At 32.7% G+C, this 26,782-nt stretch overlaps 2 protein-coding genes and 1 long non-coding RNA gene across 5 annotated transcripts in view; all 3 read left to right on the forward strand.

Annotated features, from left to right (window-relative positions):
• Positions 1-8,889, forward strand: part of LOC134283488 (protein tyrosine phosphatase domain-containing protein 1-like) — a 31,900-nt gene extending 23,011 nt beyond the window's left edge. For all 3 annotated transcript variants that reach the window (XM_062765939.1, XM_062765941.1, XM_062765940.1), the window contains 5 exons: positions 4,806-4,905; positions 5,202-5,744; positions 6,328-6,429; positions 6,760-6,843; positions 7,056-8,889. In XM_062765939.1, coding sequence (XP_062621923.1) covers positions 4,806-4,905; positions 5,202-5,744; positions 6,328-6,429; positions 6,760-6,843; positions 7,056-7,352 — 1,126 coding nt within the window. In that variant the 3' untranslated portion in view covers positions 7,353-8,889. The remainder of the gene's footprint in view (positions 1-4,805; positions 4,906-5,201; positions 5,745-6,327; positions 6,430-6,759; positions 6,844-7,055) is intronic.
• On the forward strand, positions 824-2,015 carry LOC134283489 (uncharacterized). Its single transcript, XR_009995489.1, has 2 exons — positions 824-1,719; positions 1,884-2,015. It is a non-coding gene; the product is annotated as an uncharacterized LOC134283489 (long non-coding RNA).
• A 10,586-nt stretch (positions 8,890-19,475) lies between the features above and the next one.
• Positions 19,476-21,857, forward strand: LOC134283476 (sulfotransferase 1B1-like). The gene is made up of 6 exons (XM_062765928.1): positions 19,476-19,553; positions 20,005-20,179; positions 20,352-20,669; positions 20,854-20,957; positions 21,215-21,398; positions 21,641-21,857. The coding sequence occupies exons 2-6, from the start codon at positions 20,005-20,007 to the stop codon at positions 21,742-21,744; spliced, it is 885 nt and encodes a 294-aa protein (XP_062621912.1). The 5' UTR covers positions 19,476-19,553; the 3' UTR covers positions 21,745-21,857.
• Positions 21,858-26,782: the final 4,925 nt, after the last annotated feature.

Genomic DNA, 26,782 nt, shown 5'->3' on the forward strand with positions numbered 1-26,782 from the left:
AGCATTCCTTGGTAGCGTAGATTCAATTTGTTCAAATCACCCAGTGGGTAGGGTGGGGCCAGAATGGGGTATCAAAGTTTAACATACATGTATAAATACACTATAGCAAAAATCTTTTAAAATCTTATTCTCAAGAACAACAAAGCCATGATTGGTCATAGTTATATGACAGCATCCTCAGGTAGTGTAAATTTAAGTTTAATCAAATCATGACACCCAGGGATAGGGTGGGGCCATAATGGGGGATCAAAGTTTAAAATAAGAATACTGAGGAAAAATCTTTTTTTAAAATATTCTCAAGAATAGCAAAACCATAGTTATTATGAAATTATTCTCATGTAGTGTAGATTCAAGTTTGTTCAAATCAAGACCTCGGGGCCATAATGGATGATCAAAGTTCTAAGAAGGATAACAGAAAAAATCTTTAAAATTCTTCTTCTCATGACAACAAATCTTTGTTTATATTTATAGGGAAGCATCCTTAGGAAGAATAAATTCAAGTTTGTACAAATACTATCATCCCCTCCCCCTTCCAAACCAACTTTTATATTTATAAACTTTGAATACTGAACTTATTTTGCTCTTACCTAGCATTGCTCAGGTGAGCGATGTGGCCCCTGGGCCTCTTGTTAATGTAAGTTTGATTAAATTCTATTAATTGCATCTTTTCTAAAAAAAAATTGCTCTGGTATAAGTAACAAGAGGTTCATAGGCCACAGCATCCACCTGAGTCATTAGCTAAACTGAGCTGAAGGTTCAAGTGAGCTTTTCTGATCACATTTTGTCCGTCATCCATCCATCTAGCTGTCCGTCCGTCTGTAAACTTTTCACATTTTTGAATTTTTATGCCCCCCTTCGAAGAAGGGAGGGCATATTGCTTTGCTGCTGTCTGTCGGTCTGTCGGTCCGTCGGTCTGTCGGTCTGTCGGTCCATTCAGTTTCCGTTCATTTTCTTCATAACCGTTGCCCATACTGAAATGAAATTTGGTATACAGATATATCACATGAATATCTAGGCCAAGTTCTGTTTTGGGTACGATCGCACCATTTTTGACAGAGTTATGCCCCTTGGACTTAGAAAAATTTCAATTATTTGCAGTTTCTGCTCATTTTCTTTGCAACCGTTGCACATACTGAATTCAAATTTGGTATACAGATATATCACATGAATATCTAGGTCAAGTTCTGTTTTGGGTACGATTGCACCATTTTTGACAGAGTTATGCCCCTTGGACTTGGAAAAATTTCAATTATTTGCAGTTTCCGCTCATTTTCTTTGCAACTGTTGCACATACTGAAATCAAATTTGGTATACAGATATATCACATATATATCTAGGCCAAGTTCTGTTTTGGGTACGATTGCACCATTTTTGACAGAGTTATGCCCCTTGCAGTTTGAAAAAAATTCAATTATTTTCAGTTTCCGCTCATTTTCTTTGCAACCGTTGCACATACTGAAATCAAATTTGGTATACAGATATATCACATATATATCTAGGCCAAGTTCTGTTTTGGGTACGATTGCACCATTTTTAACAGAGTTATGCCCCTTTGCAGTTTGAAAAAATTTCAATTATTTGCAGTTTCCGCTCATTTTCTTTGCAACCGTTGCACATACTGAAATCAAATTTGGTATACAGATATATCACATGAATATCTAAGTCAAGTTCTGTTTTGGGTAAGATCGCACCATTTTTGACAGAGTTATGCCCCTTGGAGTTTGGAAAAATTTCAATTATTTGCAGTTTCCGTTCATTTTCTTTGCAACCGTTGCACATACTGAAATCAAATTTGGTATACAGATATATCACATATATATCTAGGCCAAGTTCTGTTTTGGGTACGATTGCACCATTTTTAACAGAGTTATGCCCCTTTGCAGTTTGAAAAAATTTCAATTATTTGCAGTTTCCGCTCATTTTCTTTGCAACCGTTGCACATACTGAAATCAAATTTGGTATACAGATATATCACATGAATATCTAAGTCAAGTTCTGTTTTGGGTAAGATCGCACCATTTTTGACAGAGTTATGCCCCTTGGAGTTTGGAAAAATTTCAATTATTTGCAGTTTCCGTTCATTTTCTTTGCAACCATTGCACATACTGAGATGAAATTTAATATACAGATTAATCAGATGAATATCTAGGTCAAGTTCTGTTTTGGATACAATCGTGCCATTTTTGACAGATTTATGCCCCCTTGGACTTACAAAAAAATTCAAATTTGGGGGGAGGGGGGCATAAGTGTTTTACAAACATCTCTTGTTTCTCAAGAGTTACCACGTCAATTTTAACCAAACTTCGATACAAAGCATCCTTGGGGGCAGGGGAGTTTTAATTGTTAAAACGAAGGGCCAAGTCCCCTCACAAAGGGGATATAATCAAGAAAAGACAGGTGGGATACTGGTAATTAAAAATAAATCTTTAAGAACCACTGAGCCAGATCTAGAAAAGTTGAAACTTATGTGGAAACATCCTGGGGTATAGTACATTCTAAATTGTTCAAATCATGACCCCTGGGTGTAGGGTGGGGCCACAATAGGGAAACTAAGTTTTACATACATGTAGAAATATATAGGAAAGCACTTTAAAATCCTCTTCTCAAGAATCACTGGGAGAGAAAAGCTGCATCTGATGTGGAAGCATCCTGGGGTAGTGTAAATTTTAATTTGTTGAAATCTTGACTCCCAGGGGTAAGGTGGGGCCATAATAGGGAACCCATGGGGTAGGGTGGGGTCACAAAAGGTATTACAAAAGGGAAATATGGTAAAGAACAGCATGGTTAAAGCCCATGGGCCTCTTGTTTTACTTACTCTTGGCAAAATGAATGTCATTAGGAATTACAAAAACTCTTTAATATACTATCATGGCTGTCTATATTCTTTCAATAAACTTAAAGTTATATATAACATGAAAAAACTGATTTTATGCTCCATAGAAATATATTAGATATACAAAATGCTAATCATTATTAATGAAGTCTTCGGTTTCCCCAAATTTAGATCTACATACTTTATTTTAGAAGCTTTTGCTTTTTTAGCTCACCTGAGCCGAAGGCTCAAGTGAGCTTTTCTGATCAAAATTTGTCTGTTGTCGTCGTTGTCGTAAACTTTTCACATTTTCATCTTCTTCTCAAGAATCACTGGGCCAATTCTAACCAAACTTGCCACAAAGTATCCTTAGGTGAAGGGGATTCAAGTTTGTTCAAATGAAGGGCCACACCCTCTTCCATAATTATAAATGAGTGAAAAATTAATGGCATTTTTAAAAAATCTTCTTCTCAAGAACCACTGGGCCAAGAAAGATGAAACTCATGTGGAATCATCCTCAGGTAGTTAAGATTCAAGTTTGTTCAAATCATGACCCCTGGGGGTAGGGTCAGGCCAAAATGGCTGATCAAAGTTTTACATAGGACTGGATAGGGAAATCTTTTAAAATTGTCTTCTCAAGTACTTCAAAGCCATTATTAGTGATATTTATATGGAATCTTCCAGAGGTAGTGTAGATTCTAGTTTGTTCAAATCATGCCCCCAGAGATTGGGTGTAGCCGCAATTGGGGATCCAAGTTTTACATTAAAATATATTTTAAAAAAATCTCCTCAAGAATAGCAAAGCCATGATTAGTGATACTAGTATTTATATAGAAGCATTTTCGGGTAGTGTAGAAAAATAAAGCCAATTAATGGGAAAAATCCCAAGAACGGAAAAGCTTTGTTTAGTCATATTGACATGTAAGCATCCTCATGTATTGAAGATTTAAATTATTCAAATCATGGCCCTTTGGGGTAGGGACAGAAACAATGTGGAATCAAATTTAAATTATTATGAAGTTGTATATATAGGAAGCAAATGTTTTTAAAAAATGTTTTTATCAATAAAAGCAAAGCCATATGCTGTATTAATATGAAGGCATTCTCAAGTAGTATTAAAATTCAAGCCCCCACCCCCACCCCCCAGCCCCCCCCCCACTTCAGTAAACTTTTCAGTTATGATCTGATTTGTGCTTTTTCCTAGCCGATTTGCTCAAGTGAGCGATGTGGCCCCTGGGCCTCTTGTTCTTTTTTTTTTAAGACTGGGTACTTCCAAAAACTTTTAAATATGCCACCTTTTTTCACTGCTAGTATTTCTTCATTATTTTTTCTAAGGGTCCGGACCCTTGTCCTTTGTCTGAACAATTTAAAATTTGTTACACTAAATATTTCAATATGGAAAGTTTGGTTGAAATTGGTACAGTGGTACTTAATAAGAGAAGAAGATAAAACATGAAAAAATTAATCCAGGTTTTAAAGTGACACTCAAACACTAGACAAACTTTGATAAAAAAAGCTTGCTTTAGTGACTGAATTATTTAAATGGAGTGCTTGGGAGAGGGAGCTTACAGTATGTGTCTTAAAAGTAGTACACTAAGAAATTTATATAAGATATTGAACTGTAATTAAGTAGTGTAGTAGCAGGGACCTATACTGATATTTATATGGTGCTAATTAAATAGAAATGATATTTTATATGGATTGCAATTTTTAATACACATTGAAAAAGGATATTTTTTAATATAAAATTTCTATGAACTTTAAAGAAGTAATTGTTGAACATAACTTACAATTATATATATATATATATATATATATATATATATATATATATATATATATATATATATATATATATATATATATAGTAAACATGTATATGAAGAGGGTGTATGTAGGCCTTGCCTGTTGCCCAATCCTTATTGTATTATTCAAGAAAATATATTTAAAGTAAACATATAGTTAGTTGAATGTAATTTTTTTGACATTGCAGGTCACCTGGATCGCATGAGTTTACTCTGATGCAATACTTAAATCGACAAAGGCACATGCTTCATGGATATGAAGGGCGAAAACTTAAACATGTGCCAAAGGTGTGTAAACGATGATGGTTTTTCAATATGTCTGTCAGATAGTATTCATCTTTTACAGTCAAAGCAAGTGGCACTTTAAAAGTATTTTTAACACAGGTTGATATTCTCCCAGTTACATAAGTACCACTTAACCACTTTACAAGAGTACAAAAAAAGCAAGCAAACAAAAAGATTAAACTTACCTAAAAGAATGAAAATCTATATGATACATATAGATGTCTCTGCCTTGGGGTTTTGGGGGACCTTTTTGAACAGGAAGAGAATGGTCTGAGACATTAGGTTCTCCTGTTTTACAGGTTATATATGTTGTGTGTGAAAAGCTTCTACAGTTGGCTAATCTGGGTCAGTCCCTCAGTAAGTTTGGCTCGAGTCGACGGAACATGCAGGGCAGTATGACATCCATGAGTGAAGACCCCAAAACAGAATCAACCAATCAGAGCGGGTCAGATGTTTCTATCAAAACTGCAGCAAAGAATGGCAAGGACTCCTCAAAAACTAACAAAAAGGAGGGCATACCTAGGGTAGACTCCCAAAAGTCTCTGGAACCAGAGACATCTTCAAGACCTCCACTATTAAAACATGGAAGTATAAGTATGGAGGATCTTAGTGATGAAAATTTAAAAACTGTTCTCAAAATTGGTAAAAATAATGACTCGGACAGTAATTCATCTCGCGAGCCATCCTTTAGCTCGAGACAGAACAGCGAGATAGCTGAAACATCTTCCACTGATGAGTTACTGAGTTACAGTAATGTGGTGTTGTCTGTCAAGGAAGTTGTGGACGCTTTAGCAACATCAGACATCTCAGATGAGCAGTTTAACATGGCAGAGAATCTGGAGGTATGGTTAAATTCAGTTAGGCAGTCTACCAACAGCAGTACACTCATTATAAATAAAAATATTTAAAAGAGGGTTAACTGAAAATTTACGAAAGATTTAACCTAATTTTAGTAAATGATCTATACGAAAGTATGTAGAACATCTTGTATTAGACTGAACAGTTTTGAAGTATATCCTTCATTTCTTTAAAAAAAAAACATTACTAATTTTGTTTTTTAAGAGATAAAAGATTCTTAGCAAGGTATAAGTATAGATTTTCTTGAGCAGTGTTCTAGCTTTCATTAATGAAGCATACAATAAAACACATCTCAATGATTGGGCCTGTACTTTTTCCTTCTTCAGATGATGATTTCTATAGATATAATAAGTATAAACAATTTAAAGTAGCAGTTCTTTGTATTACACTTCGTAATGCCTGAAATGGTTATTTTTTTCTGCTACAGCTGAACATTATTTCACATACTGACAATAGAGAAATTATTTTATTGTTTGAATAAATGTAACAACTCAAATGTGCTCACCCAAAAATTTTATTGTATAACAATAATTACGTAGAGATTTATTTTTAATTTTTGGATTGCAGACCAAGTTAAATGAGAGTGAGGATGCCTGGCATGACCTAGTTCTGGAGAATGACCCTGTAGTTCTGGCTCAGGTCATGTGGGATTGGCTGGACCACCTTAAGGTAGTACAAAATGTATTAATTTTGTTTGTAGACAACTAACTACTTTTAACTGTAACTGAAAGCCTGGACAATTTTTGGCTGGTTGAATTGTAAAAATATTAATTTAGATTCTTCAAAAAAGAAACTCCAAAGTTAATTTTGAAGTTTTTGAATAAGAAACAGTTTGAATTGAGGTCTACATGTTAACATTAACATGTACTTAAGTTGGAAACTTATGTCCAATCATTTTGGTGAATTGTCAATAACATGGGTTTCTTTCACACAGAAAAAGGAGAGAGATAATAACAGGGAGGAAACTTTTGATTTGTAATTATTGAGTTGTACTTGCAGGTGCCTGCTTTAAGAGCTCAGGATTTGACCTTGATCTCCCAGTTCTCAGATGACCCTGACACTGGATTACAGAAGTTAGAAAAAGTAGGTCAAAGTATAGAACTTAAAATGTGTATCATGTGAGCAAAATTTATCAAGTCAGAAAAAGTCGGTCAACATGTAGAACTAGGAAAGATAATCATGTAACAAAGGAAAGAACCATTTTTGGCTATTGTATAAACGAAAGTTATCAAGGTGAATTCTACAGTCTTTTTATCCTGCTTTAACTATGCAAGTCATCTTTTCTAATGTCACAGGGCACAAGATATACTTTGGAGTATCTCATAAAGATAGTTGAAAAACTGAAACCAATGGACAAGCTCACAGAAAACAATGTCATGGAGAAGCTCCTGTCCTACATGACCCATCAGTGGGTCACTGTATTGGAGTCGTCTACAGCTGGCAGTATAGACAGCTGGTCAATGTCTACACGGAACAGTGACAGTGTGGACGAAGACCATCACTGGGGGACCATGAAATACAGCATGTCCACAAAATTATACGCCTTTGTCAGGAAAATCCAGCAAAATCTTGCCAAGGGTGCAAAGAGCTGATTGTGGCAGCTATGTTTATATTTTTTTCCTTTACTGGGTCACCTGAGTCAAGTGACCTATTGCTATCTGTTTTCAGTCATCATCAGGTGCCATTCTTCATTCAAGAATTTTTTAAACCCTTTAGCTTCTTTTCTTGAACCACAGAAATCAATTTCAATTAATTTTGCATAAAGCATCTATGGATGGAGGGAATTTTAACTTCTCCTTCAAATAAAAAAGATTAATACAAGAATTTTTGTGTGTAATGCAAGTATGATGGTCATGCAGATAGACTTTAAAATTGACAAAAAACTAGATCTATGTACATTACCTGCTTTTCAAAGACTAAGAGAAAGTTACATGATAGATTAATAGGCATGTTGTTTGGCCAGCATGGTGTTAAAGACAGATGTCTGTGTACTGAACAAGCAGTGGCAAGTAAATAGATCTGCCTGCTTAATGACTTGTTACTAAGTACTAGGTTAACTATTTTATTCACCTCCTGATCATTCTAGTTTTGGACAACATGTCTTTTTCCGATTATCAATAATTCTATGGATCCTTTACAGTGTTGTACTTTACACTGTTGATCAGTTTTTATTATACGTCTATGGATCCTTTACAGTGTTGTACTATACTCAGGTGACCATTAGGTCCCTTTTTGGGGCCTCTTGTAACTTGCAACAATGTTTATAAGGTAAACAGCAATATAGAAAAGTGCTTCAGAAGGTCATTGGTTTGGTTGAGTGCATCACAGGCTCCTTTTTAATTTCTGTGAAAAGTATAAAACAAAAATTTTTGAATGTAAGAAAAGGAGCTAGATTCTGGCATGGATGGTGAAATTTTTTATTTCAGACATTTAATTTTTTTTGTAAAGGCAAAGTCAGTCGTCCCCTAGTTACCTTCTTGTTATTCCCCCTCATTTTTCCCGAAAACTCCCGATTATAGACAAATCATGTTTTCTTAGAGAATATTACGGTACTTGTTTCTCTAAATGTAAGACAAGAATGTATTTTAAGTACTGCATTGAATTGAGTTCAGTGTATGAAGAATATAGTTTGATAGTAAAAAAATGCATAATATGAATGCAGTAGTTCTAATGTGTAATAATGAATCTCTAATGTACTTAATAACAAAATTACATCTGCGCTAATCAATCTTTTTAAAATTGAAGATAGCACACATCTTGTTGTTTTAAAAAGTACTCATATGTTATTATAAGTCAAATAGCCTTTTATGCATTTACACAAAAAAGGGACATACAGTAAGCAGTCAGATTTTCACAATATCCTCAAAACACTTCATGTCAAATCACTAACAGAGACTTTTTTAGTTTCATTTTCTTAGTATTCCTTTTAAGGAATAGATTGAGAGTCTAGATGATCTTCCAGTGTTACTAAACTGTTTTATGGTTTGAATATCAAATATTATAATGTAAATGTAATTTATTTTTCTCACGTTGTAATATTTGTAATCTATGGTCCGTCCATTTTGTTTTATGTTTTATTCTTCTTGTTTTGAAGTTACTACTGAGAATCAAAATAAATGGATATTTTGAGATTATATTTTTATTTGTTTTGTACACCTGCCTTTTCACAGGGATAGGACGTATTATGTCATACCCATAATGTTCGTCTGTCTGTGTGTTAGCATTTTTGTGTCTGGCTCATGACTTTAATACTATTAGGCTTAGGATTACCAAACTTTGTCACCTGATGATTTTGGGTAAAAGTTGTATCATCCATAAAAAGTAGGCCAATCCGACCTTTAATGAAGATGCTATGGCCAAATATAGAAAAATCATGTCCAGCTCATACCTAGAAAACCTAGAAACATCATACTTAGCCAATTTATGCATCTTAGGTACATGTAGAAGGTGAGTCGCACCCTTTTTCAAGGTCACTATGACTCTAAGTGAAAGTTTCAGAAGACTATGTCTTAACTTTAAAATTATGCAATCCAAAAATATGTTAAAAGTATAGCATTATCCTGAAAAAATGTTATATCATGAAGAAAAGAAAAAAAATTATTCATATACTTTACACCAATCTATAATAAAATGTAATTTTTTGACTGGCAAGGTTTTATAAGGCTTTGGACAAATGCTGCTTCAAATGAAAACAAAAGTATGTCTGCTAATTCCAAGCGCAATTAGTACCCATGGGAATTCCAATAGATTGTTGGATGACCTGGTCTCCAAAATCACAAAGATATTGTCAGTCAGAAACTCAAGCATCTTATTTTTATCAACTTCAGAGTATTTGTGTGTGCAATCAGAATCCTGATTATTGCAGATTACCACGGAATTTGGAAAGTTTATTTGAGTTCCATTTATACAGAGAAAAAAAAGCAGTGAATTGGGGGGAAACATGGTAGCGACTAACCCCCCTCCTGTTTCTCCTATTCTTTTAGCTATTTAACAGGGGATCATATCTATACCATGATCCTATGTTGACTAGATTAAATGTCTGGAGAATAAAATAGGAGCGTACAAGACATGGAAAATCCCCCACTGAGAGTTAATATACTTTGTAATTATCATTCAATACATTAAAAATTATGTAAAAGTTTAATTCAAAAGGAAAAATCATTAATATCAATTTTAATAATTTTTATTCATCTATTTTATTGAATATGTGAAAAGAAATGTATTATTATCACTTGCCTAAGATCAAATTTCTTAAAGTTTTATAACTTTTTATTCAAATTTTTATTTAGGTGGGTATTTGAAGAATATAAATGAAAAATCGATCTATTACAGCTATTAAAATGATTTTTGAAGTCACACTTTTACATAAAAATTGAAGGACGGAAAAAATGAATTTTATTTTTCATAAACGTGATTTTAACCCTATCTATATAAAAAATAAAAAGAATAAAACAAAGTTTTATGAGAAAACTGCGAAGAGTACTGTCTAATATTATGCTTCACCGTTAGCTTTGGGGTATTACCGTATAAGTAGAATTTTTAGCGAGGATTTAATTTTGGCATTATTAGCGAGGGTCCTGAGATCGCTAAAATCAAATATCGCTAAATATTAATTGCATTTTATTTATAATAGCTTCCTTAGGAAGCATTTTAAAATCGCTAAAATTACCTCTCGCTAAAAATAAATTACCATTTTTTAAGGAGAAATCGCTAAATTTGCGTCTCGCTAAAATTTCCACTTATACGGTAGTTCAAATCATACTTGAGACTGTAAATATTTTTAGTTTTAAAACAGAACTAAAAAAATCACCCACCCACCCCCCAATGTTCAAAAGATAATAGTCTCACACACCCGGCATCATGGTTATCGCCGCGAAGGAAGGGGCTGATCTTTGCGTCGCAATCTTGTTTTTGTCACAGGCACCAAGATTGCATGAATTTTTGATCGATTGATTGTATGTTTTTTACGTCCCATTCGAGAAATTTTCCCTCATGTAGAAACGTTTACCAGTGAAGGGTTTCAAATTTTGAACTTTACTCGGCACTCAGGCAGTGAGAGATCTTTATCGTATCAACGCCCGCCGTGACACGGGACCTCGGGTTTTCAGATCGCATCATCCGAAGGACCCACAACTTTCACTTCAAGTACCGAGCGCACGGCGAAGGGACAGTTGCTATATCCATTTGTGATCGACTTAGGTCAGTCACAGCCGAGATTCGAATTCACGACTTCCCGATGGCGGAGCGGGCGCTCTACCGAATGAGATACGGTATTCCCATGTATAAATCATAATCAAATTTTAATGTTTATTTTCATGCCAAGAGCTTGTTTTCCAGAAGATAGAAACATTTGGCTTGAAAAGATAACAACTCCTTTGAGAAACTTTAAAAATGTATTAGGTAAAACCTCAAGGTCTTTATAAAATTATTTTGATCGTGTTGATGTGAAAAATCGTGTCATTTTTCTATGACATTTATTCAGCATCTTTTGAGCATATACACAATCCTTGACATCTATTAAACATCTAATGAAAATGAACGTAGGCCTTGAAGTAGTTTTATTTATATCAGATGAGTTGTGGGGAAGTCAAGGATCAAAATGGTAAAGCAATAATGAAAGTGGTACAGTATGAGTCATAACAATTGCAACATGAAAGAACTAACAAAAGTGCGTAGGATTCAATATTTGGTATAAATGATGAACAAAAAGCATTGATACAATTCCTTTTACTGTTGACCCATTTTGGATATATTAAAACGTAATCAAAGAGAAAAAAGTCTTTCACCATGGTCATTAATTTGACACTTAATTGTATCTTAATTTTTATGATTATTCGTTCACTCATACTAGTATTCCTTTTCATGGTATCATGATGAATCGATGTATCGCATTGCCTAGTGTACACAAGAGTTCCTAATTAGTCGATGTATCCCATTGTCTAACACAGGGGCTCATAATTAGTCAATATATCCCATTGTGTAACACAAGGGCCCCTAATTAGTCGATGTATTTCATTGTCCAACACATTAGGGCTCCTAATTACTCGATGTATCTTATTGTCTAACACAAGCTAGGGCTTCTAATTAGTCGATGTATCTCATTGTCCAACACATTAGGGCTCCTAATTAGTAGATGTATCTCATTGTGTAACACAAGGGCTCCTAATAAGTCGATATATCCCATTGTCCAACACATTAGGGCTCCTAATTAGTAGATGTATCTTATTGTCTAACACAAGCTAGGGCTTCTAATTAGTCGATGTATCCCATTGTCTAACATATTAGGGCTCCTAGCTAGTCAATGTATCCCATTGTCTAACACATTAGGGCTCCTAGCTAGTCGATGTATCCCATTGTTTAACACATTAGGGCTTCTTATTAGTCGATGTATCCCATTGTCTAACACATTAGGGCTCCTAATTAGTCGATGTATCCCATTGTCTAACACAACGGCCCCTAATAAGTCGATGTATCCCATTGTCTATACAAGCTAGGGCTTTTAATCTGCTTCATGGTTTTTTTTTAATTTTTTTTACCGAGAAACATTGCTGGCAATCTAATATCAAGATTTTATGATAAAAGAGTCAACGTCAACTTCTCTTTCGTCAATTTTCCTTGATGACGTAACCTTATATTCAATTTTCATCGGCATGTCAAGATTATGTGTCTCTAAGATGCTTCAATATACAAAGTCATGTGTTAAGTTTGCATAAAACGGAACAGGCTAAAAATTAAACTGATGATGAACATATAGACGCTATTGGTAAAAATAATGAACGCTATAATCAACCTAAGATATCAAGTAAAGGAAAACAAATTATTCACAGGTTAATATACTGACTTCTTGAAAAAACTAACCGGTAGAAGTTAAAAGGTCCCCCAGAGGAGTAAATATCCCCTGTCGACGGTAAACACTCACCGTGAGCCCTACATTTTATGTATGTTTTGATAATATATAAAACCTAGACGAGCTTACTTTTAATCTCAGTCTCACTTTTCCACCATATATTCCTTTGGTAAAAGTGAGCCTGAGATCAAAAGTGAGCTCGTCTAAGTTTTATGGCCCCCAGGCCTGGTTAACTCCTTCGGTTCTTTAATTTTTTTTCACTCAAACGCATGTAAATTGACAAACAAAATAAAGTATACCGTTACATCTAATGCAGTGGGTCAAATAAGAGGGTATTCGAATTCTGATAGAGGGAGAACAGACTAAATAATAAAATAAAGTAATTCTAGTAAATTATATAAATATACACTTTGTAAAATTTCAGCATCTTTTGACCAAGAATTTCTTTTGAAAGGCAACATTTTTGCAAATGTTTCCTATAAAATGACCTTAGTAACAATATCAATTTATCTCAGGTCAAATATCATGATTCATGTCTTTTGGTATGAATTGTAAGCAAATTGACAATGAAATATGGTAGATTCTTTTTAAATTTTCCCGATCTTGTAAAATAGTGTACGCAGCTTATTTGCACTCTTCGTTGGATGTGACTGATTTGTCAGTGATTTTTTACTTTCTTACTATTTTCCTATGTTTAATTTCCTGTTCCTGCTGATAATAGATGTATATTAATAATGATTTAAGATCATGGTTTCTTTTCCCCCAATTTAACACCATAAACATCGTAAAAAAGATAAATATAAAACCATGATCATGAAGACTTTTAAACAGAAATTAACCACAAGAACAATGCATCTCAAAGCCATAATTACATATATTATCTGTATAAAATTTGTGTTCGTGCTTGTTATCGGTTAAATGGATTTTCAACTTTTTTAAACTGAGAACATGGCTTTCTTGTACATAAACATCTCCAACTCCCAATTATCAGCAATTTGGTTCAATATCAACTCCCCACTAGAATTAGTTCCAGGAAATAAGAAATGTTTTCCACGGATTATTTAAGATTTACCTCTATTTGTCTATATAGAGTCCTACCTGGTATATGATTGTAACTAAACAAAAGTTTTAAGGATCGAGTTTGAATTATTGCGCTCACGCGCAGGGTGTAAGATTAAAACTTGATTCAATTTTCAATTACTTATCTTATTAACGAGGGCTGTTCAATAAATAATGTCCTGAACTGTATGACATAAATACAGATATCATATGACATTCAGCTTGACTTTCTCTCATTATTGAATCTTTCATGAATTCATAACAGTTTATGTGACCACTTTTCATCACACAGTGTCATTGTGAGAAGCTGGAAAACAAGGGCTATTCGAGACACTGCATTATAAATGAATGGTAAAGAATCAATAAACAAGAGTGAAAATAAAAGCTTCATTAAAGCTGTTGTAAACTTTTTTTAAAATCCCAAAGAAATATTCACTGAAATATGTAAAATTAACAGAACCAATGCATGTTTTATAGATAAATGAGCAGGTGGATTTCAATGATAAAAAATTGTATAATCGGCATCAAAAATGGGTACCGTCCTTGCCAATAAAAATTATAACAACTTATTTACTGTTTCCCAAATTTCAACAAATAATAATATTTGATGATGTATGATTGACTTTAAGACACAAAACAAATTTGATAAGATATCATTTCGGGAGTAGTTTACGCTGTTTTTAAGAAACGTTTGACGGTAAAAAGGCTTAGTACTCAAAGGTCACCACATATTTTGAAAAATGAGTGAAAACGACAGCGTGTACGAATGTCTTAACATTTATTTTGAAATATCAGTTATTGTAGTTATCCACGTTTGTTTGATATTCAAACAGATTATGAAATTTGAATCTATTGCTTAAAACCCTTAAAACAAAATTTACCATAAGATGTACTTGACAAAAATGGCGAAGGTCTGACAAGAGCAAAGAATTGCAAGAGCACAAAGACAGATTTATATGCAATTTTCTTAAATATTAGTGGTATTGTTGTTCACATTCGTATTCGTGGAGACAGTTGAATAACTGGAGAAGTCTAGAAAGCTTAGTTTTTGCAAAACAAAAATCGAAAGGTTTATCAGAGGAAGGAATCCACAACATTAAATTTATTCATGACAGCGTCCAAACCCGCACGCCCTGAAAAATAAAAGAGTTTAGGGATAAACAGAAAGTTAATGTTTTTTAACTTTAACAATATTCGCCAGATCTTTGACCTTTTGACTTGTTTCTATTTCCAAACTTGAAAAAACACCTTTCAGAAGGAAGAAACAAGTCAAGGAAATCATAGGATCTGCCATTTTCCAGTATACTAAGGGTCATACCCAAAAATGAGTTCTAAAAACAATCCGAAATTGGATAAAAAATGTTATGGACATGTATTTTAATTAAAGGAGAATATTAAGTTAAATCGATAAGACTAAATCACTGAAAAGCGTCCTTTGCTTCCATCCGAGCACCGAGGACATTATATATTGAACAGCCCTCGTACATGTTTATTCAGGTACAAACTGAAAATTACAAATTCACAGATATTTTGATATAAAAATGTTATGTTGTACAATCACTATTACTATAGTAATGCAAAATTTTATGCAACTGATCCGAAAAATATCTTACTTTTTTCATATAATCGAAGCAAATATTTATATTTTTCTTAAGTGAAAACTATGAGACCCATCATTTTATTTATTTTGACTAAGAACCTCTAAAAAAAGTAGGAAAACATACAACGAAATGATGACTCTAAAGTTGATTAATTCTTATGTGTCTTTTTTACTTCTGGTAATACTTTAGGGAAGAGAACGAAAGAGTAGTAGAAAATTTACTAGAATCCGTTATTTATCTCTGTAATGATTTTATTAAGTTTCTGAATCAAGTATAGGAATGGTATTTAAAATTTATCTTGGTGGTGGGAATAATAGAAAAATCAAAACTGACATATGATTTTGAGAATTTCCTCCCTTAGAAAGGGAGCTATGGGCATATGAGAGATGAATAACCAATTGTAGAATCAAACGCAGCTCATTTTCCTCTAAATGAAGCATATGGGTTTTCGTTACCTTTTGTAAAAAAGTAATTCAAAAAAAATCAATTTAGCTCTTATTTTGGCCCGAAGGAAACATGAGAAAGACATGGAGCTGAATGTAACATATGGAGATAACTAACAGTATTCCCGATCAAAAGTCCATAAAACAATACAAAATAGGAACAGAGAAACACAGACTTCTAAAACATCAGAGGTGGGAACAGTTGCCATCGATGAGTCATCATCCCCTGCCGACCGGTCACACCCGCTATGTGCTCCTTGTCATGATTGGTAAATAACGGAAAAATCCCTCGTCAATTCAGTGTATAAATAATGGACCAACAATTAGTATGAAAAACGTCGCCAGCATTTGACTCAATGATAAATTTTATTTGCTGACAAGGTTATTCTATCGACCATAGAACTTACGAAATGATGACTTTAAACGAGACTGTTGAAATTCTTGTTTCATTAACTTGTTTGTCAATAATTTAGCTCGTTTTAGAAATTGTTCATACGTAGAGCATGTTCTTGCGTATCTAATCAATAGAGATATGTAAACTCCGTATGCAGGTGATGAAGGTGTATTGCTGCATACGTAAGGGAAGTTGACGATAGAAAAGTTAAAGTCATAATGTTTATCATAGAGCTTGGTTGTTAGATTACCATTAACGTCTTTTTCAAGTAAAATATCTAAAATATGATACATGTGTCAGACACTGTGGTATCTTTTATCTCAAGTTCAGCAAGATATATCGTATCGACATAAGAATCGACATTACCATTGTAAATTGACAGTACGTCGTCGATATATCTGAATGTCGAGTTGAAGGCCAAAACAAGTGTTTTCTTCTTTTCATGCACAAGATTTTGCACAAATTCTGCTTAAAATGAATTAAAAAAAAGGTCTGCTAATAACGTGGTGCAATTGGTACTAATGGGAATTCCTATAGCTTGTTGGAAGACCTGGTCTCCAAAAACAACATAGATATCGTCAATCAGAAACTCAAGCATCATTTTGATGTCGACTTCAGAGTACTTGTGTGAACAATCATAATGTCTTTTTTAGCAAAATAATTTTGCAAATGACCAATGACAAGGTAAGTTAATTTTCGGGTTCCATTTTTATGGAATAAGCAGTTGGCAATGATATCGAAAAACCTGGACTTCAATTTATCGTCGGGAATGTTTGTGTATAAAGTTGAAAAGTCGTATACTTTCAGCTGTTGATTTTGGTAAAAAAATTGTGATTTCAAATTGTCCAAAAGTTCTTTGGAATTTTGAAGTATACACATCTGATTTACACCACTTCTTGAATATATTGTTGCACAGTTCTCTTGAAGTTTCTCATTACTACTGTTAATATCTTAGTGGGGAGTAAACAAAGAGGTTTGGTTGAACAATTACTGGAACCCGCTATGTATCTTCTTTTGTTAGGATTCTTATGACGTTTCGGAATCCAATATATATATATATATACATGGTTGTTCAAATTCATTTTGATTCTTTATGATATTAAAAATATTCAAAACTGACATATGATTTTGAGGAATTTCTTCCTTAGAAAGGGAACTATCAGTATAAGTAGGATTGCCACTTGTAGAATTAAAACCAAGTTCTTTTAAAATGCAATTTATATAATGAGCATTACAAACAAAGACAATGTTGTTACCTAATTTGTTGATAACGAACAGTTTTCAAGCTCAGAAGTCCATTAAACAAGACAAAAGGAGCCGAGAAAACACCAAACTTCAAAACATCAGAGTTTGGGTAAGATACCATGGAGGAGTGGGCATCCCCTGTCGACGGGTCACAGCTCATTGTCATAAGCGGGCAATAAAAATACGTAGTCAATTCAGTAAATATTAATCGTGTCAAAAGTTAGGAAAACGTCAGGTAAAATTACCTTTAATTAATGACCCAAAAATATTTGTTTGACAAACCTTAGTTAATATTATACTGAGTAATAGCTCGTATTTGCTGTGAAAATGTCATTGAACATAAATGTGCATTTGCAAAATGCTGACTAAGTCACTTTAAATGAGCCTGATACCATCCCTGTTTCATTAACTTATTTCAGTAATTTGTCTGTAGCTTGAATCGTGTAAAAACAATTTCATTAAAAAAATTTTTGTAAAACACGCTCTCGTGTATCAAAATAATTAGTAGACATAAACACCAAAGCCAGATGATTGGGTATATTTATTGCTACAAAAAAAAGGAAAATCCGACAATAGAAAAGCTTCAGTCATCATGTTTATCATAAAAATTTGTTGTTAGGTTACTAAACAGCTTTCTCTAGTGAACTATCAAATATGAAACAGATGTGCCAGACAATATGGTTTTTGAGTTCAAAAAGATGTATCAAATCAATATAGGGATGAAAATGTTAATTACATTGCATGTTATCTAAATAAAACAAATAATAATAGAAAGCCACAACAAGAGACTTCGTAATTCCATGAATTTGACGAAAAAAAATTGTTATGAAGCAAAGAAACCTGTACACGGATTCTGTTCAACCCAATAATCTGCGAGATAAGATACTTTTATTATAATATGTTTTTCATACATCATGTTCATCTAATGAGGTTTTGTAGTCTTTTTTTGCAAAATCATTCTACATGATTTGCTGAAAGAGAAACACATAATACAAAACAAATATCAATCAATTTGAAAAATCCCTTATTTTAATTTTTTCATGTATATACATTTGAAATGAGAAAAGTAATCAACATTTAATTCATTTTTCATAATAATTTTTTGAAAAGATTCATTCTGCTGGGATGGGGAACAAATTAAAATATTATAGCCGTGAAAAAGTATTTTAATTTTATTCCCTAAGGTTCACCGAACCATTTCAAACCATTTTATTATGCAAACATTCAGTGTAATGCTGATATGAAGGTTGCTTCATCGTCCCTGGACTAAAGCGTAGGAAAACGAGAGTGTAACAGTTTTACATTTTCATGTATTGGAAATTAGAAACAAATCTGATCAAAAAATTATTATATGTTCTGTGTCTAATCATTTAAGCATTGAAATATTTTCACTAGCTTAAGATCAAATTTCTTGAAGTTTCATATTAACTTTATAAAAATTTTGAACCCTGGCATTAGGATATGATTAAAACAAACGGTCATGATCGATCATATTCTAAATATTTCATGCTCACTGATAAAATAAAAATGTTCTGCACAGCAAGGTCATGATTTCCTTGTCAGTATTGAAAGATATTTTATGTCGAGCTTTTAAAAACGGAGAAAAAAAAAATATATTTACGCAAAGCTTTCTCTAGGTAAATAAATAGACCGTTTCAAATTTTTGTGACGAAGTCAAACGAGAAAAAGGTCAGTGCCCTTAAACGTCACTCAGATAAAAACATAAATCAGAACACAGTGATACAAGGGTGATTATGAATAGACCGTGACACCTCAGTATTTATAAAGCTCAATAATTTTTGTATAAAAATTTCAATTCATTTATCATTATTTCTTTTTGTAAAATGTAGGGAATTTGGTTTTTAGAGAATTAAGCATGTCTTAGGAATACTTGAAAACTATAATTAACATGTACCAATCTCGTATGAACAAAAATTGTAGGATATTCAACAGTTCAAAAAAAAAATATTTGGCGTTCTTGGTTCCATTGTTCAAATAAGAATACTTATATTATATACAGAGTGACTGTGTGACTTTGATAGCTTATGAAATCCTTTGACCGAATTGCCGGAGGAAAAATGCTCCTAAAATATATGCAAAGGTTGACAAAATAGAACGATGGAAATTGTATATAAACAAAACCCATCTTCTATAACATTATCACTTAGGTTTTGGAGAAAATTGTAAAAGAGAGCTGAGTAAAGGTAAGAGATTTGTCGTGTTGATAAATGTTATATAGGTATACAGAAAATGCGTTTTGAATATCTTATCTTTTTATTTAAATATCATTTGAAGTCGATAATAATTTATCCAAACATGAAAAAACGTGGACATTTCTATTATGAAACCGTTCCTAGTCGTCCAAAACTTAAGGAAATGTTTATGGAGAATTCAAAAGCAAGCAATGCATGTTCAAAACCATGTTTTCCGCCAATATACAAAATTCATAAGCGTTCTCCTTCCACTTTATAAGGTATTTTTCTGATTTTGAAGTTTGTTTCTTTAGTGTGTTCAGGATGTGACATTTTTGTAGAAAAATTCATATAAATTGCTGATTTAAAGGCATACATTCTAGTATCTGTACACTCATGAAATATTTTCAATACATGAAATTCCTCTTTTCACATATTTACTTTACTATATATTTCATTAAAGATGAGTCTTAAAGAAATCAAGGACCCCAGTGGCAAGGTGGTTATGCGAGTAATCGAATATGATGGACAATTATTTCCTGCAAATGTCTTCGGGGATGTGAGCAATACTCTTAAAAATCTTAACGAAATGGAATTTAAAGACAACGACATCTGTATTGTATCTTACCCAAAATCTGGTGAGAGAAACAATAAAGAAGATTTGGTTTACATATCATTATAAAAAATATGCCTCGGTGTGCTTCATTTCTCTATCACGATGTGTCAAGAAGTTGCCTTCATTCTTAATTTGCAAATGAATATTATAATTTTTGATAATGTTTTTATATATCTTTTTTCCCATTTCAACAGGGACACACTGGTGCTATGAAATAGTTTCAATGCTTCGCAACAATACTTCCGATTTTCAAAAAGGAGTACCTCCTCTTTTTGGAATGTTTCCTGTCGAAGAACTTAAGCAGGTGCCCGATGGTGTATATGTATCCCATTTCATGCCACGGCATATGCCAAAGGACTTCATCAAAAAGCAGTGTAAAATTATCAACATCTACAGAAATCCAAAGGACGTCGTCGTTTCACTGTTCAATTTCATTAAGAAAACAAAAGCCGGAGATCTTATGAAGGACATGCCATTCGATGTCTTCCTCGAAATGTTTTTCAACGGCCAACGTAAGAAAAAAAATTTTAAAGTTATATAGATGCGTAGGAAAATCTATTTATCAGATTGACATATTCACTGATTCCGACTTTCAATGAAAATTTTGACATCATTATCTGTTTTGTTTCTATTTTGTAAGAATACATATGTTAATAAACAAGAAGATTAATTGTCTTTTATCTAAAATTTCAACAGTTCCTGGAGGGACCTGGACAAAGTTCATAAAGGAATGGACAAATTTCACAGAAGAAAATCCATCGTACCCTCTACTGAACATCTGCTACGAAGATATGAAAAAGGTGATGCACATTAATATTTTGTATTATCACCATACATTGTAAGTAGAGTATATAATGGTTTGTAAAATGTAAAAAAAAAAGTGCACTCTCCCTGGTACTGTTGGTATTATGTCATAATGAATGAATCGACTTTCCAATCCTCTGAAGATAATCGTAATTGCTGGGGCTAAAGATATATCAATTAAAAAAAACTGAGGTAATCTATTATTATTCTTATCAAGATTTTTTAAATTTGAGTGCATAATCTTATATTTTAGGATTTAAGAGGTTACGTTAAGAAAATTTCAACGTTTCTGGAATTGGATTCCAGTGAAGAGCTAATGGACGAGATCGCCCTAAAATGCCAATTCCAGGCAATGGCCAAGTTTAAGAACGATCATGTCCCTGAAGACATGAAGAAAGTAACAGATGTGAATGATAAGCATGTTCTCTACAGAAAAGGTATACATTTCTGCCTTCTTTTATCACGCATATGCAAGTTTTATATAATATATAATATCCCTTAAGATTTTCATCAAACCTATTTTATCTATGTTGCTTATTTTAACAGGACAAAATAAGATTGGATTACACGAGAAAAAGAAAGATTAGCATCTTTTTATAAATATTCTTTTCTATGCCTATATATTGATTAAACATGTATTTGTATTTCATGAAATTATAACAGTAATTAATGGTTTCAGGTGAAGCGGGAGATTGGAAAAATTGGCTGAAGGTCGCCCAAAGCGAGGCATTTGATGCAAGTGTTAAAGCAGCTAATATTCCTTTGGATATCAAGTACATGTGAAGGAGACAAAAAGAAGATACATTCGCTTTATCTGAAAAATGAAAGGAAAATCACATGCTATAAATATCTGAATTCTTGTTAAACTCATGGAGTGGAATCTCGGGAAAAAATCATTTTACGGTATACTAATACAATGAAATAAATAAGAAATGTATTAAAAATATAAATATTTAAATAAATGTTTAATAAAACAATTCATGAATATATTCTTTTCAATGAATTAACATAATAGTGTTGTATTAATGATATGTGAGTAAGGGAATACCTGCAGAATAAAAAGATATCGTTTCCTAGTTTTACACCTTTTGTTATTTCAATGTTATTTTTTACGGGAAGTGAAAGGGGATGTTGTTGTCTTCGCTTGTATTTTTTTTTTGTCTCATTCAGCGTTGAATTATGTATTGGTTGTTTCATTTTAATAGTATGAAAGTTAATACTGTGACATTTATTTATAAAGGACATCCCTAGACGATATTGTATTATGAACTATAATAAGATATAAAATGTATATATCAAAAAACGCACTTATAAAGTGTGCCATAGCATTGGAGTCATTAATGAATGATGAACATTAGGAATGGAGCCTGTGCTTATTTACAAAGTTCAGATACTTATTGCGAAAATGAAAAATTTAATGTTAAACGATAAAATTCATCTGGACCTATTTATAAATACAGTAACCTTGTTTAACTCTTGCTTAGTTTGGTTCGTACCAGTTATGATTTTGTACAAGTCCGGTCTCCTGTCCGAAGCCTTGTTAAATAAATTAATGGAACGTCTAGTTTTTATATTTTCAAAGAAAGGACAAATACGAGTTTGTAAATAAAAAATGGAACACATACAACCTGGAAATATTCATCGTTATGAACGAAGGTTTTGACGTGCTTTGCGGATTGATTTTCGTCATTTTAAAATTCAAATAGATCTGAAATAGATTCAAGATATTTTAAAAATTCTTAATGCATTACAGTTGAATTTATTGTTAAACATTGCTACCAACTTTGGATACGATATGACGTTTAGTTTAAAAAAAGGTATAATAGTAGTCAAGGAACTTTTCGAACAACTGTCGTATTTAAAATTAAAGAAGTATATGCGGTATTAACCAACATTTGCCCCCCAAAATCAAACTTTGATGGAGTAATATTTAAAATTAAATTTGAACAGAAAAGTCTTTAAATGAATGTTTTCAGTTTTTTGAGAAAAATGTCATTTTCCGATATTTTAAATTACCAGATTAAAATTTTGGATAATATCAATGAAATATGACAATATTGTTCTGAACACACACTTAAAAGCTTAAATTGTTGAAATTTTGTCCATTTTGGAAAAAGAATATAAAATCGGACTAGAAATTTGTGACGTCATAAAAACAGAAATTGTGAATACACTGCTCTGGAACTATAATAAACTTATAACAATTTATTGAATTCAGCACATTTCAGGAAGTTTTCAAAATTTGACTTTTGTGGGGGTGCAATATGCATATAGTTCTTTGAACAACTTTAAAATAGGTCTTCCTTTGGAGCTGTGGACAGAAAGTGCCGACCTTGGGTCAAGGTCACTTCACTTTCTTATAAGAACAACCTCTATTCTCAGGATGAGCCTCTTGTGAATCTTATTTACAAAGTTATGCTTGAACATTTTTTCTCTCTGTCAGTGACCTTGATTTGCCTTCATCAAGGTCATGACACAACTTCTAATTATAAATAATCTATGTTTCAAGTACGAGCCTCCAATGATTTTTATTTATTAATTCGTAGCGTGAAAAAGAAAATATTTTTTGTGTCAGTGACCTTGATCTCTACGGAATAACCTTGGATCTGTGTCAAGACAAACCCTCAATCTCAAACAACTTTTAGTGATTAGAAATTCATAAGCCTGACAGGAATTTTACAACTTTTTCTGTCAGTGACCCTGAATTTGTTAAAATGGCATTATTTTTAGTCATTTGAAACCGGAGGACCATGAGCAATTAATCAAAGGCGAGATTGAATTTATACTATTTTCTGAGTCAAAATAATACAAAACCTTTTTGTCACAAGAAATCTCTGTATCAAGTATGAGCTTCCAGATATTCTCGATTACATTATATAAATGGCTCGGACAAAACATGAACTCTTTCTCTAGTGACCTTGAATTTGCCGTAATATTGCCTTGAACCAATGTCATGACACACCCTAGGACCATTGGAAATCTTTGTATCGAGTAGTATGAGCTCCCAGATATTCCATAAATTTAAAGCCTGGCCTTCTGGGAAAACCTTGAGAGGCAGAAGGACAGCTGGACAGTGAAACAGACAATGTTATTCCTAACACATCCATCCCCACCCCATCCCCAAAATACACAATCACTTTGTTTGCGGTGGTACATCTTCCTATTTTAAATTTTGAATACCTATTCCGGTTTTGATTTGAAAAAGAGTAATCTTTATTACATGTATTTCAGGAAGCTTTCATAAGTATAATTTCTCATTCTTGCCCAGAAGTTCGTGAGAATAATATTTTAAAGGAACCCTTCCTATTTTTGCTAATCGTTTTTCTACATTATCTTCATTTTATACCCCCAGTAATTTCAACTATGTATGGGTTTTTGAAATTTAATTCCAACCTAAAAATAGATACTTTCAGCTTCAGATTTTGTACTTCCAACATTAAAGTCTTATACGAATCACTGTGACATTTTTATTTTCTAGTTTAATAGTATACCCTAAAATAAAAGATTCAAATAGCTATCGTACCGTTAATGCGCTAAGTTACAAATGTGCTCCTGAAACCATTTTTAGATTTCTTGTAGTTGCCTCAGGAACCAGACTATACAGGGTCTTGGTTGAGAGATTGATGTTAGAATTAAAGTTTAATTTGATCTCTAGTTTCCTACTGTCGTCGATTCAGAAACAGCGTGATGAAGTATTATGTCAGTAGAAACTTTTCCCTAAAGTTTGTCTGCCTAAGTTCATGAATTATAGATGGTTGATTGAGATATTGTGGCGTTTTATTAATTTGCCATCTGTTTATTTGACCTCGTATATAACAGTTTAATTCCTGCCGTCTCTCGAAATTTGCCACAGTGTCACTTGAACATTGCCGCCTACTAATTTTTAATTTGTGATAAACTGTGCATCATAATGCCAGGGTTTTTGTAAACGGACTTTGCCGTGCCTTTGATCATAAAAAATGAAACGATATATTAACAACAAACAAATGGTTTATGTGTACATTTGTAAAGACAATAAATATATATAGAATGTATCAGTACCCTATATGTAAATGTATCAGTAATGACAACATATTCACTAATGACAATGACATTACATTTATGTCTTTTCGACCTTGATGTTGGCTCATTAACTGTATTGTAATAATTGTATTTAGAGGAACGGAGATTTAATTGATATTTCATAAGTAGTTCTCCAGTGTATACCTCTTGCTTCCATTCAAAGGATCAAAACTATTCAAAATTATATTTCAATTTCAATTTTTTTTTTAATTTTTCCACAAAACCAAAATGAATTTAAATAACCATTCCTTCAATTGATGCCGAATTTTTTTACAAGAATCCTTAAAAACAAAATTAGAAAAAATAAACTTTGAAAGTACAGTTGAGTAAATGTTAAGGAGTACTATACAACAATGCATTCCTGTAGTGGTATAAATAATATGTAGATATTTCCAAGGAAGCTTTTAAAAATTTCAAATGATAAAATGTACCAAAATTAATAAATTCATAACGTTCAAGTTTTTAACTCCATACGCTATTCCCCGCAATAAATTATTAGAAGGGGTTTCTTGATATCATTGTCGACTGCTTTTTCAATAAAAATGGAAATCATGAATTGACTAAACCTGTAATTTGATCATTTGCAAACTATCTTCTTAAAAGACATTCTGATTTTACAATTATCTGAAGCTCATATTTAAAGATGCCGGAGTTTCTGATTGAAAATATTCACGTGTTTTAGAAATTATACATACGTTGAGCATGACTTTGCGTATCGAATCAACTCAGAGATATAAACTCCGTAAGCAGGTGATGAAGGTATATTGCTGCATATATGAGGGGAGTTAACGATTGAAAAGTCAAAGTCATCACGTATTTCATAGAGCTTGGTTGTTAGATTACTATTAACGTCTTTTTCAGGAAAAGTATCCAAAAATGAAACAAATGTGTCAGACTATGTGATATCTTTTATCTCGAGCTAACCAGGATATATGGTTTTGACTTAAGAATTGAAATTACCATTGTTAATTGACAATATAATTTAATGTCGAGTTGAAGGCCACAACAAGTGTTTTCTTCTTTTCACGTATAATTATTTCCATTCGTATGTCAACACTGTATATCCATTGTTCAAATAAGAATACCTATATTATATACAGAGTAACTGTCTGGTTTAGACAGCTTATGAAATCGTTTGACCTAATTGCCGGAGAAAAAAATGCTCCTTAAATATATACAAAGGTTGACTAAGTAGAACGATGGGAATTGTATATAAACAAAACCATCATCTAACATTATCACTTAAGTTTTGGTGAAAATTGTAAAAGGGAGCTGAATAAAGGTAAGAGATTTGTCATAAAGATAAATGTAATATGGGTTATACAATAGATATCTTTTAAACAGAAAATGCGTTTTGAATATCTTATTGTTTTATTTAAATATTATTTGAAGTTGATAAAAAATTATCCAAACATAAAAAAGAATTCTATTTTTCTATAGTTTCTATTACAGGCACGTAGCATAATTTTCGAAAGTGGGGGGGGGGGGGGGGTTGGCAACCACAGAAATTTTTTTTTTACTTACCTATAAAAGTTGACAAGCAAGAAAAAAGGGGTAAATATTTATTGCCCAAACTCGAAGATCCTATTTCCTGGGGGTGGGGTAGTGGGGGGGGGTACTGGCCAACTTTTTTCAAGGCCATCTTTCTTTCGATTGTTTGCATACAATACTACATTTCCTTGATATAACTATATTGTGGTCAGAAGTGGGGGGTCAACCAACCTTTCAATGAACATTTTCAATAGTAAAGGTACGTAAT

Source organism: Saccostrea cucullata, unplaced genomic scaffold (genome assembly GCF_032062105.1).
Source record: "Saccostrea cucullata isolate Sc308-1 unplaced genomic scaffold, CSIRO_AGI_Scuc_v1 ctg425, whole genome shotgun sequence".
Classification (NCBI taxonomy): domain Eukaryota; kingdom Metazoa; phylum Mollusca; class Bivalvia; order Ostreida; family Ostreidae; genus Saccostrea; species Saccostrea cuccullata.